Source organism: Clupea harengus, chromosome 16 (assembly GCF_900700415.2).
Source record: "Clupea harengus chromosome 16, Ch_v2.0.2, whole genome shotgun sequence".
In the NCBI taxonomy this organism is placed as follows: Eukaryota; Metazoa; Chordata; class Actinopteri; order Clupeiformes; family Clupeidae; genus Clupea; species Clupea harengus.
In genome coordinates, this window is record NC_045167.1 from 22,103,621 (window position 1) to 22,117,987 (window position 14,367).

The 14,367-nt window shown below is 41.4% G+C and overlaps 1 protein-coding gene across 4 annotated transcripts in view; it reads right to left on the reverse strand.

The window, feature by feature from the left end:
• Positions 1–9,951, reverse strand: part of btbd11a (BTB (POZ) domain containing 11a) — a 133,057-nt gene extending 123,106 nt beyond the window's left edge. For all 4 annotated transcript variants that reach the window (XM_031582466.2, XM_031582465.2, XM_031582464.2 and 1 more), the window contains exon 1: positions 8,712–9,951. In XM_031582466.2, coding sequence (XP_031438326.1) covers positions 8,712–9,576 — 865 coding nt within the window. In that variant the 5' untranslated portion in view covers positions 9,577–9,951. The remainder of the gene's footprint in view (positions 1–8,711) is intronic.
• Positions 9,952–14,367: the final 4,416 nt, after the last annotated feature.

A 14,367-nucleotide genomic window follows, 5' to 3' on the forward strand; every position in this document is an offset into this window, starting at 1 on the left:
TGCCATGTAAACCCCTTGCCTGTATAAGTCGCCTGAGTAATGCAACTTTTCTCCAAGTTCCCCCAACTGCCCTTTGAGATATGGTAGGATGCACAGCACTGGACACTGGGTTACAACACTGCAGATGGTACCGCATGTCCAGGATTAGTTGAGATGAATCACACTGACTAAATCTTTATCAAGAAGACACAAGGGCAATGCCTGGACTGTTTCACTGCCTGAGTCACATAAAAGATGGCCGGCAAAGAGACAGTGCAATGCTGTTTTTTGGTCTCACTTTTTGCTTTTTTACTGTAAATACATGTGCCATTTTATTAGCCTTCAGAGCATTAAAACTAAACATTGACTAAACACTCAAATGGAAGTAAAGGCAGCCGTTTTGTGTAAAATCAAATATCCTTCCCGCAAATGATGGTCCTAAGGACATATGAGGGCAAGTCTGCGGGCAAAAGCCCAAACCACTCCCATTGGAAACAGCATCCCCCTAGGGTTATAGATATTCATGGGCCCCACACTTTTACTGTGTGTCTGTCTGACGGCTTCGGATGTTTCTGGATCCTTCCATGGCGCACTGTGGCAGACCTTCTCCATGCAGCTGGGGACTTGAAAGATGGAAGGAAGTAGGACAGCAGCGGGGAGAGCGAGAAGAGCCAGTGGTGTTACAGCAATCACACACACACACACACACACACACACACACACACACACACACACACACACACACACACACACACACAGACACAGGGTCAGCTATCCAAGCTCTTTCGGAGACTCTTATCTGGTTAGCCATATTTGACTAGATCACTAGACCTCATGTATCGCGACAAAATGACTAGTGGTTTGAAAAGGTGTCCTCCTGTGAGTCTCGACACCTTCTGCCTTCTGTGAAATGGTTATTTGTAAAGCTTCCAAGCTTTCATGAAATGTGAGCCCCTATTCGTATTCACTCAGAATTCTAACAGGGAAAGAGTGATTAGAGGATTCCTGCACAGAGTAATCATTTTAACCTTAACATAATCCTGTTACATAACTCTGAGAGTCTGAGATGAAAAAGATTTTTGAATCAACGTATGCAGTCGTCAGAATGAACAGTGAATAATTGTTGATTTGTTAAAGCCTAACTGCTGCTGTTTGTGCTCTCCATGGAAAAAGCAAAAAAAAATATCATGTGTGAACAAAAAGTACAATTGTTTAAGGATTTCAGCTAGCTTTCATTTAGCAAAACTCATCAGTAACCATGAGTTTTGCACCACAGCCTCCTGGGCTCCTGACTGTAACCTAAGTAAGGGCAAGTGGGTTTCTCTTGAAACTAAATTGGATTTCCAGTGGAAATCCTGGTGGAAAAGCTCTCTACTGATCAATGTACCTTTTTGGGACACATGGAAATGGAAATCTCATGTTTTCAGACACCACTCCAAATTCTTTACAGACAACCCACTGGAAACTGACAAAAAAAAACGTTTAGCCTTTAATCTCTTCTTCTTGGACATGAGGCATAGACCAAATCAGGCCAAATAACCATGTAAATCATATAAGTCTGAAATACTGCGTAATTCCACATTTTTTGGATATTTACAATACTGAGGGACATGTGAATGTGGAAGCAAACACAAACTCATCATAATCTCATCCCAGGCACGTGGAGACCAGCACTTGGATTCCCCTTCTCTAATTTGAGTAGAGTGTCTAGGTGGGATCACTGTAAGTCCACACAAACAGCAAAGCCACAAGGGACGATGTCTGTGTCTTTGAACCACACAAGACAAACAACAGGAAGTAAACACTGTAATGAAAGGAAGACGCAGGCCTGAGTATTCACACATACACTTACTTCCTGTTAAGGAGTCCACGAGGACAAACATAACACAGGCTAGAACTTAGGACCAGGAGAAGACTTAAATGCAGACCAGTACCAAGGACACTAGACCAGAAGCACATTCCCATATCCGCACTGCAAAGCCAAAGAAATGGAAACATGCGCTGATGCCCTCACACTCCAGCTCTACACACAACCTCATGAGCATTTAGCGTAAGAAATCATACTGACAGTCGACAGTCCCACTGACAGCCATAACTAATAATTAACTTGTATGCCTAGTATAGTACAAACAAACAAACAAACAAACAAACAAACAACTGGTGTCAAAGAGCACAGATTGAGAATGTGATGAGAATTATATAATTCACCCACACATACACATGTATACATAAACTACAATTACATAAGCTACTATTAATGTTTAAAATAACTGCAATAGGGGGATGTCTCTGTGTCAGCTGGCCCTGCTGAAACATACTTGCTGATGTTTAACACCTATTATGGATTTTACACCAATAATCTATTATTAACAAACCAGCAAACAGTGTATATCTGCACGGACTCTCCTTCTACACCTCACAAAAAAAGAGATGGTCCTCTTGAAACGCAAATGCCAGTGGAACTAAAGGCATGATCTAAAATGAAAATATTTAAGCAGAGATTCTGGTAAAATTTCTGATATAAATGTGGTTTAAATCTTAGCTAAATCTGTGTGCCATCTTGCTAATAACACCTGTGGCCATGGCATATTCACAATATATTGTGTGGAATATATGCAATATACAATATAACATGTCATGTACTGCTTGAAAACTCTCACCAAGACCATGTTCATTTGAAACCCAGGGGATTTGAAGGCTGAGTGTCACTTGACTGGTGAAAGGTTGCACTAGCAACAGATTGCATGACTGTGTTAAATAATTTGTTCACTGGCACTACAGTTTAAACAAAAGGGTCACAAATTGACACCACTTCTAGATTAGAAGAGAATTCACTACACACCACATTTCGTCCAAACTGGCCAAAGAGTAAAATTAGTAAAAGGTGTTTCTGTGGCCTCTCAATTGTTGTCAAATGATATCTGTGTATAAAAATAATGAATTTGTTCCCCAATATCCAAAAAAAGTGCAAAACAAATGACATTTACATTATGTGGATCTGCTAAACCAAACTCTCTCTCTCTCTATCTATCTCCCTCTCTGTCCCTACCCTCTTGTAGCAAGGGCGCATGCTATTGTTGACAAAAGACAAATCTCACTTTCTCCATAATGCGAGGTCAAGATGGCAAACAATCATCGGAGGGTTTCATAAGGGCGCTGGTGCAAAAGTCAGGCTTTGTGCCAACACCAGTGCTTGCTAAAATCTAACCTTTGTCCTGCCATCGCAGTGAATAACACTACGTACATGTATGGCAGTATGACACATTCATGACATTATGGCTTGAACGAGATGTGGTCAAGGTAGTGAGAAAATTGGAGGGATCACGTAGGGGTCAACAGGGTACCTAATAACATCACAAATGTGAAAGGGTTCAACCGAGGAACATGGTCGTCAGACAGCGGCAAATTGGTGTTCTTGTAAAATTGCTTGCGACCTTGTTGACATGATTTCAAGTTTGACACGATTTCAAGTCCTTTGGCGGAATTGCTTGAGCTGTTTACTCTCTGAGGAGGACAAGAGTGGACACAAGTAATCTTACATGCACTGTATGTGCAAAGATTACCCAGCATCAGTGAATCGTTACATAAACAAAACACTCGTGTCTATTGACTAACTTTAAGGTGAATCAGAAATAAGACAGGGGACATACCATTATAAAACTGAATTACAGCCATAAACCTCAGGAAATAGAAAAAAAAAACATCAATATATATATATAACGATCATGAAAACAGACATGACATCTATCTCCATAGTTTCAAATCATACGGAACACAGATACATTCAAATGCCCTCGATTCACAGCAATATGCCTTTGGTTGGTGATGACAGTGATATGGTTGACTTTAAGTGATATTCTGACCTCTTTGCCCCTGACAATCTATCTCCCGCCAGAGTTTGCAGTGGGTACTGCACGGACTCCTGCATGCCTACCCTCCTCCTGGTTGGCCATCTGCTCCATAAGCACAAGAGCCATGCGCTAAGATGGCACTACAACATGTTTCCCTTTGTTCCTCTGACATGGTTCGATCTATCTTCAAAATTAATTGTCTGTAAATCCGTTTACAAAATTCAAATAGTCCTCTTTCACCTGCTGAAACAGTCAAATCAATTAACCTTTTTCTACCTGGAGCAGTTCACACACTCAGCTTGGACCCTGATGATCACAGCTTGCAGCCATTTTACAACATACTATTATGAGAGTGTATACCCCTGTCCTGTTATAAAGGTTGATATTTGTAGACCTATATGTAGCATTTACTCTACATTTAATATTGTATTCAAAACATATTCTTGCCTTCAACTAATAATCCTACAATTTTATATACATGTATATTTTTTGTAACTTTGTAAATTAATGCCAAGTACAGTAATACAATGAAGCTCATATTGTTACTTTTGTATACATGTAGATTTTACAAAATGCTCAAATTTAACATAAAGTCATTTTCATCCTCATATCCCTAACGGTGCAAACCCATGACACCGTTACGAGCTACACGATATTCTAATCCCATGCATTTCAACGGGAGCCAATCCATTGTGACGTAAACCACCGTTGTGGGCGACGCGACCGATAAAAGTTGGAAAATGTTGAATCCTATGCAAATGAGGAGCGATTTTTCCCGGCAGCGGCCAATCAGATTGTTTGGTGTCGTCTCTGACGGTTTGAAAATGATATTTCCACACGCTACAACACGCCCATTCAAAGCGATGGAAGCGTGTCGCTGTCATGGGTTTGCACCGTTCAAAACCGCATGACAACACTTACAGACACTGCTTCACGCCCAATCACTGTACCGTCGCCACATCCACAAACTCTAGTTCCTTAACTTTTCACTCAGAATAAGACATATAACAATCTTTTTAGACTACTGTTGCCAGAATAGTGAAACACGAGAGATGCTGAAGACGCTGAATTCAGACACAACAGATTAAACGGGGCGTGTCAAGCATCTCTGGTCTCAACCTTGATCATATAACAGCACTACCTGTCTGCCGTTCAGTCTTTCATATTAATGTGCTATGCACAGAAATCTCCAAGAGCACGTCAGCAATTTACTCCCATCACTTTTAAACTCCTGCCAAGAGATGAGTCTCATTTTCTTTATTTGTCAACCCTCACACACACATACACACACACACACACACACACACACAAGGGATGAATCTCATTTTCTTTATTTGTCAACTCTCCCTCCCTCTTTCCTTCCCTCCTCCCTTGCATCCTAGACCCTCCCTCTAGTGAAGGAATTGAGGAAGGGATGCCACGAGGATGGAGGAATGAAGGGCAGTCATACATGAAAAATGAGATGCGCTCGCTTACTCACACATCACTTTTAATCGGATGTCAACTACTGATGGCAAAGCAGCATCACCTCGTTATAGGACTTAAGAGAGGCAACAAATAACCACTTGGGTTGTTGCAACTTTTGGGGCGTGTCACCACAAAATGAGTCCTGTTGGTCAAAAAATGTATTATCTTTAAAATAAGGGATCGCTTGTTAAATTAGCAAAAATGTATGATCCATGCTCGATCTTCTTCCATATTGGATTTCATGAAAAAGTTCACTTCACAGGCCACAATTTTTTTCCCAGTCTTTACCAAAATCTTTTTCCGATGTTCAGGCAAAGCCTCACAAAAGTTATCAGATGGATTTCTTATTTTCCAAACCGTTACAGGCGCTACAGTCACCAAACAGGTGACCAAACAACTGAGCTTATAGGCATGCCCTTGACATAATGACATCAAGTTTCCATGGCAACTATGCCCTGCTGGACTGCTTGGCCCCCTCATCGCTGCTTGCGGCTATATTTTATGTTAGCTGTTGGTAAAAAAACAGTAATATAATTTATATCCACTGTATGCAAATATACGAAGTATGTTGTTGAAGAAGAGCAAAGTCAAATCTTTATCCTATTATACTGTTTGCAGCCAAGGTTTCCCTGGGACATAATGTACAGTCAAAAATGGTAATAAATTGAAGCCGACACAACTGCTGCTTATAATATACACTTTCTATTCACATTTGTGGCAATCTTTTTTCCTCCTGTTTCTACATTTTACACATGAATTAGTCTTTTTAACTCTAACCCTGACATCATGAGAATCCATGACTCATCCCAGTCTTCTCAGTGTTCTCTTCACTCTCTCTCTCATGTCTACTGAAATAATCTCCGATAATATTCCTTATTTGCCCTTTTTCTTTTCTTTTTTTTCACTACAATGTTTCAATCACTTACGTATTCCTGTTCACCCTTCTCCTTGTCCTTGCGGTTCTGTTTGCCTCCTGGGTCTTTGTTTAGGCACCCTATTTAGGCAGCCTCTTTTCACCTCTTCTCACAGAGGAGCTTTTATGATCAATACTCCTCATTGGTACAATTTAGATACACTGAGCAAAAAAAAAAAAAAACTCTCAATGAGACTTCCCTGGTGTTTAGGAAAGCAACTCCGGCCACCATTGTGTCAAGGAATGCAGATGTGCACAAAAGCAGGTAAAAACATAACTGCACCCACAGCACAGCCGCACTCTCCTCTAGATGAAGGTTTGCAGTGATGAGTGGAATGAGTAGAACAAGTAGAAGGAATGCAAAAATGTAAGACTGTGAAAAAAATGACGCCCAGTCAATACCTGTTGTGACATCGAACTTCACTGACTTGGCATAGGTTGGTGCATACAGTGCCATACTGGAAAAGCAGCAATCTGTCGCCGGATCTTTGAATTCATGGGGGGGTATGGGAGGAAAAAAGATCTATGACCTTGGCGTCAAGGATGCCAGCAATAAGTAGTTGCTGAAGTAGTCCACTCCAAAGTCTGCAAACCAAGACAAGGAGTTGCCCAATCTGAATGAAATGCTGTACTGGGCTGAGCTCAGGGGCTTTAAAATCAGTTTTACAAGGCGGGTCATGATAGTATTTTACAGACTCTTATTGTAATGTCCCTATCCTGTGGCTCAAAAGAGCTTGGGTCACAGCCGTAAGGTCCTAGCGTATTATGAATATGATCAGATGTAATCAAGCAATTTAACATGCTAGTTTCAATCAAGCCATTTATGAACTGGCCTTTTAATACTTGTGTCAGGGTTGATTCCTGCGGGGCTTTATCAGTATGCACTCAACTATTAAAAGATAATCAAATTATTGTGTCTTCCAGTCATCATTTGGGAGGCTAATGAGCTGTAAAAGGTTTAGCGGCTCCTGTCATACCACAAAATGGTATCGGAGTTTACTTACAGTGCCATGTGAACACATATTTGAACTTGTTTAAGAAGATTAGTATGGTCATACCAAACCTTATGAAATATTTTTGTGAGTAGTATCACAACACATCTTTTCCAATTACTTTTTATGTTTATCGAGTCAGTATTTTAGCCTCTGTTAGTCAAGCTTCAACATTTGCATAGTGACAGGCTTTTTGTGACCTTAAACATTACCCAGAATAATTGCTCTACCTGGAAACATGCAGGACGAATTCACGTTGATGGAGAAGGTAGCCTTTACGGATAAATAACAAAAATAAATAAAACAATATCACAGATGCAGTGCAGGCAGCAGGAGAACAAATATGCCACCACACCTTGAAGTGCCACATTTTATACCGTCGGCCAGTCCTTACACGTCTCACACAAGCCACCAAGACTAATGTGCTGGGTTATTCTCAAAAGTGGAACAATTTGTTTCCCAAAAGAGCCAAGACACAATGTACAAATGTCCTGAGGCCAAAGGCAACACGCTGGAGAGGGGGCAGAATGATCTGCTACACTACACAACTGGACCTGACTAGACTAGACTGGCCTGGTAGACTGTGCACAGACTTAGGCCAGTGTTGTCTACTCTGTGCCAACTCAAAGGCCTGTGACAAGAGCCAACTCAAAGGCCTGTGACAAGAGAAAGCAGTTACGTAACAGGCCAGGTGGGTGCCAGTGGCAGTACCTGCAAAGTGCTAGTGTGGGACATACACACATATCTAGGTCCTGCCCCAATTACAGCCCCATTCCTCTGGGGTTTCTGACAAGTCTTTAGGGACTTCTTGTCATTCCCATGTCGTTATGCCTTTAACACTGGGTCACTGAGGTGGGGGCTGTTTCGGCTGATAAGCAGGAAAGTCTTTTCAAGACAGATGTAAGATGGCACATGTTGGAAAATTTGCTATGGTGGTAAATATCTGCTCTAAGCATTTCCGCTCCTAGGGATGCTGGCAGCAGTCTCTGCCTGCCGATACCGAAGGCCATCCTGTGTTAACACTCACTATGGGGACATTTCTCTTCACAATACACTTCTAATGATGTAATACGGCTCTTCTCTGTAGTGTTCATTGGATGCTGAATTACAGTATTTTACAAAGACATCTAGGGGCCTTGGCCCAATGGAAGAACTGAGAAAGACATGTTTATATGAAAGGAATAATTGTATGTGTTCTTTCTTCGTATTCTGAGATAATGGCAGTGCTCTTTGCCACTATGTTTCAGCCAACACTCGACACACCTCAAATCAATCTAGCACTGAGTGCACTAGAGTTGAAACTGCATAATTAAATGATGACGCCTGCACGAGCAATTGATAACACACCAGATAGGAAGCACGGGCCGGAAAAACAGACTGAACACATGATAAGCAATCTCACTATCCGGTGGTTTCCACTGTATACCAACAGTCAGAAATATCAAAGAAAACTCTTTAAAACACCAAAAAAAAAGACACACACACAACGGAAGCAAGGACTGCTCTTACCGTTCGCATTCTTTCCACAAATGAGATGCTGGTATGGCTGCAGAAGACCCCATAATTCCGAGTCGTTGTTGATAGCCTGCTCCAAAGACTCCAAGGTAAACTTAGGGATTCCGTTGTCCTTCTCGATCAATGCACTGCGTTGAACACGGCTGAACACTTCTCTGAAGAGACTTTCCATGCACGCAGTAAGGTATATAGCCGCATGCTCATGGACCCGCAAGGCCACCCGGCTGTCGACCATCCACTTGAAGAACTTCCCAACTGAAAAGACCAGTCCACAGCGCGCTGACTTGCCCCGGCTGAACTTGTCACCAGTGCTCATATTATACAGCGACAGGGCACTAAGCGCTGCAGTAATACAATTGACAGAAATTGTCCATGAGAGGACCACCTTAATTGCGCTCTGAATTTCATGCTTGGTGCATTTAGCATAGCGTAAGCTCAGGCGTTGCGCCTCCCGGGCGATTCTCACCAGTGCGCGGCTCACCAGAGCTGAAAGCTTGGCCAGGATCTCCCTCGTTGGGCACCCTACTCGCAGTTCTTCCTCCTTTCTGAGCGCGCTCTCCACATCTCCGAGGTTCCATGGCACGTCCTCCAGCTCGGGCAATTTCGCGCACTGGCCAGAGCACTCCAGGATTTCTGTGTCTTCCGCCAGGACTGTGTTTACTGTGTCCAAACTGTTATGTCTGCTATGCATGGACTCGGTTAGATGCCAGCAGTTGCCCCCATGCGCGTACGAGAGATGCGTGTCCGAGCAGCACAGAGACACGCTGGACGACCTGAAGGAGTCCGCGGCTCCACCATAACCGGAATCTAACGTTAAATCCTCCAGCGTCTTCGCGGCAGTCTTACCGTTGCCTGACATGGCTGCACCTCATAGTGTATACCTGTTTTTTAAAGGAATGCCAAAAATCCGTTCTTGTACTTCACTGCCGCCAGGGTTGCAGTTTGGTCCTTGCGTCCGTCTTGATAATTGTTTTATCTGATCTCTAATAAAGACCGAAACTCTTCTTCCAATATCCTTTTTCCTACTTCACCGAAAATGTGGCATCAAGTCGCTGTTGCGCTTAACTTCGTGTGCGTAACTTGAGAGCTGGCGGACTCACGACTAACTACTGCATTGCTCTCTGCAAAGCATCTCTCACGAATGGGAGGGGTTATATGCATAAAGGAAGAAGGCATCCAATCAGAGATGTCAATAAGTCAGCTCTGGCAGGGCCAACCTGACAGCTCGAGATTTCGAACAGTGACTGTGCTTATCTGTTGCAGAGATGTTCAGCCGGGAAACAATCATGACTCAATTCGTGTTCACGTTTGTTCAACGCGTGGGCTATCGGTGCTACTGGCGATTATGTGTATAATGTTCCCACGTCAAACAGTCGATATAATTCCCGGTGTGTTTCTCACGTCCTATGACATCTACGTAATTGTCTGTTGTAATAGAATTATTCCTACTTACATGACATGAAACGAGCTATTTCAACATCTCAACTCTGCTTGTTTAATATGCCAGTATATAAAGAAGATTCGACTCTGTGCATAAAGGCAAAAGCATCTGTATTTTGATGGCTAAACATTTGGTAGTTAAAGAAAATCGTGATGTTGGGAGGTGATTCAAAGCAGGCAAAGTTCCTTTGATGACAGTCAGGATCAAAGCAATTTGGTGCAAATCTAGTTCCTTTTATCCATCCGAGCCCATCTAACTCTAAAATTGAAGTTATTATTCCCCAACCCGTGACAGGGCAGACTATCTACATCAATTTCAAGACAAATAATTAGATGTCAAAAACTAAATCATGAATCAACTGTGTTAAAGGGATGGAGGGGATTTTGGTTAAATCTTCTTTGAGAAATTATGTGAATCGTATGATGATGCAACAGGAAAATTCTCTGTGAGGTTTTTAAATCCAGAATAATCCAAAGTTTAAAGTTTCAGCAGCCACAAGCAGTCTGCACCACTGCAACAGTGCCTTTTCTGTCCTTCTCAAAAGGACCATTCGAGAGCTACAGCTCTTTCATGCTGCCACCAGAATTCTTACATAAATCAACTGAGCACATTATTCCTATCGCATACTGGCCTGCAGTTAGTAACATGATTTTTATTTTAAAGTGTCACTTGCATATTGGTCATTAATCGCCTTGGGGCCAAAATATATGTTCAGTAGACGCTTGAAGAATACAAAGTATGCAGCTTATCCCCAGCCCATCAGTCAAAAAAAAATCAAGGAAACAAATCAGGAAACAAATTGGAAATAATCATTAATAAACACACAACTTCTAATTTGACCATGACATGATCTCTGTGGTACCAAAAATCTAAACAAACAGTTGTAGTGGAGTTGTAAGCTTAATTACAGATTTGTCATAAGCTCATAAAACATTTACTGCATGGCCAGTCGTAGGATTGCACTGTCAGAACTGTCAGACTGCAGTTGACAGCTGAGTTTTTAGTAAATAACTGAGGGGGGGCCCTGCTATCACTCAACGGGCTGCACATTTCAGAAGTTACAATATATATATACGCTGAGCTTCATGCTGCTCAGCGGTTCCGGATGAACATGCTTTGGTTTAGTCACATATGTTAATTATGTGTATATATATATATATAGCATATAGCATAGAATCATATCACCAGAAAATGACCAGAACATGTCTAATTTGACAGGCAGACATTAATTGTTCCACAATATTGGAATGAATGCATAGCTTCCCACTGCTATCCAACCCGTTTCATTGTGTCCAATGTGGTCTGTGCTCCCACCAGAGATACACATATGGGTTAGGGCTGTTAGTAAGGCAATCTTCTGCCGAGGTTTCAATTAATTTAATCATGTTAAGTTGATCTTATCAAACTATTGACAGATGAAGCTCTGTCCTCATTATGAATGGCACATTAACACCTGACGCTATGCTCCACTTCCAAATTCCCAGGCATGCATACTGTAGAATCTATATCCTACAGCTCCCACTGATTCAGAAGGTTTAGCTCTTCTCTTCTCGAGCTCAAGTGTTCTAGCTCAAGTGTTCATCGCTGATAGGGTATTTTAAAGAGGAAGGACTGTGGTATGGATTGTGTATGTACAATCATTCATCCTCGGATGAGTAAACAGCTCTGATAATTACAACAGCCCAAGGAGATAAAAATGCCCTCTCGCTTCCAATTGCATTCCATCTGTCTTCTCCACCAATTAGGTGCCGCCACACATCGTTTCCGTGCAAAAGAGCCTGTATATGGCAGTAAGTAAGAGCTGAAGACCCACTCCATGCTTCGTCACCAACATTCTTTCTCCATACCAACAGCTGGTTGCCTGGAAACCGCCTGAGAAGTAGCCAGAGAGCAGCCGGTGATGTGCTCCTGGTAGAACCATTAGGCTATTACTCTATGCTCATTAATGCATTTACTAAAGTCACTGCATATTCCACAAATAGTTAATGCATTACATCCACCAGGGGTATCTGCACAGTGTTACCTTTGAATACAGTTTACATTTTAGTTATTTCAGTAAAATTTTGCAGCATTTTTTATTAAACCACCCAAACACATGATGAAGCCTTTGACAAAGATTGGCAGAAGTTAAGATGCACAGCTTGCCATCGTGTTACTGGAGCCTAACAATGTATTTTTAGCAGCACAGCTTACTAATAATGAAAAATGAACACAAACTTAACTTAGATAACGCTGGAAATAGGTTTAGAGAACAAATCTTAAAAATGCTGAGGAGGTGAATTTTTCATAAGTAGCATCATGAGTATTAGTTGTCATGTGAGTCGATGATTATTAATTCCTAATCCGAACTTTTTGCACCTTTCAATCATTGCTGTTGAAATAATACTCCAATTGCATTCATTAGATTGTCCATGTAACCAGCAGAAATAACTGCTATTGGTGTGCTTCTGTGTGAAGACTAGGGTAGACAAAGATGTGTCTGGGCAGTGTGGGTGTGGCTGCATGCAAGCTGATCCATCATCAGGGAGTCACCTTAGTTTTTTAGATTTAGTATTGAGATTTGAGATTTGACCACAGGGATGGTAATCATGGTCTAGGCACCTAGTACTCTGCGCTCCTCTAAATTCATGGCACTCTGCCCTGAACACAAATTGTTTTATTCATGTCCTTGAAGCTTTAGCTTAGATATGATGACCAGTTAACATGTATGGACTGTGAACTGTTGTCATGTAATGTGCTTTTAAGATTGATTTGCATGTGCACACAGAAGAGAGAGGGGAAAAAAAGAAATCCAGAAGAAATGAAAGTAAGCCTGATCTACTGTGCTCCACCCTTGATTTTTTTTATAATCTTAATTGTTTTATCTTAATATAATCTTTTAATGATGATCTCGGCTGCATAAAGTAGGGTGTGGTCCACAGAAAAATATTTTTTCCTGTGCTTTAAGACTTGTTGCCTGTAGCTGGTACCAACAGCTCTTATGTTAAGCCACTGAAGGGGCCCACATCTGAATATATGTGCTTATTACCATCCTAAATTAAATGGGAAGGGTCTAGATAGATAGATAGATAGATGGATACTTTATTAATTCCGAGGGAAATTTAGGTCATCCAGTATCTTATACACATATATACACTTATACACCTCACCGACATACATACATAAATCACATATACATACACATAGGGAGAACATATTCACACAGAGTGTTTCCAGATACAGGAAAGGGTCTGACCCTATTGTACAGAGTGCAATGATTGTGACAGTGTCGGTGTCCAGGAGGAAAGTGATCTTGTGGTGCTGGTGTGGATAGTGCAAAAAATATATAATGTTCTTGTGCTTGTGAGGATGGATAGTGCAAGATAGTGATCTTGTGCTTGTGTGTGTGTGTGTGTGTGTGTGTGTGTGTGTGTTTGGAAAGTGCAAAGAGCAAAGTGATAGTGCAGAATATGTAAGTGGTAAAGTCTGTGCATGGGGCTGAGATGAGATGAGCAGGTCTGTCAAAATACTAAAGCATAGCCTAATGACAATAGGTTGTATACTGCAACAAATAAGCTATATTGGGAAATTTTGAAAGCAATTCCATGTTACATAACACATAAATAAATAATATATGTTTTACACACAGAGAGACACAAATATGGCTTATTGGCTTACACACACACACAAATATAGGCCTATCTGTGTTTTAATATACAGGCCTACGTGTAAGCCAAAATGTAGGCTATATCGTTTAAAATTCCAGATGTTCTCAATTTAACAGATTTATTGTCAGATGTTGCCAACACTGAACCTATGACAGATTGAACATTTGTTGTCTTTTATCGCCACCTAGTGGTATATATTCACACAAGAACTGAACGCTCCTAAAATGCATCTCTATCACAGTCTGCCTCTGAAAACACTTTTATATATGCTGCGCAAACCGTTTGGTGAGTTAACATGTCAGTCGCTCTTTTTAAACAAACTGTTGTCTTGTCTCGGAAAAATAAAGGTGTTGCTACCAATATGCTGAAACAGAAAAAAGACTAGGCTAAATCGTGTCGCTTGCCTAAAGCAGCATGTTTGACTCTAGAGTGGTATCCATGGTTACAGATAACTCTTAACTCACAACCCGCAGTTTGTTATGCAGTGAGACTCACAGATTTTCAACATTTCTCATGTCTCACGTAGGCTACTTCACATTTAATCTCACGGATCTCACAAAAT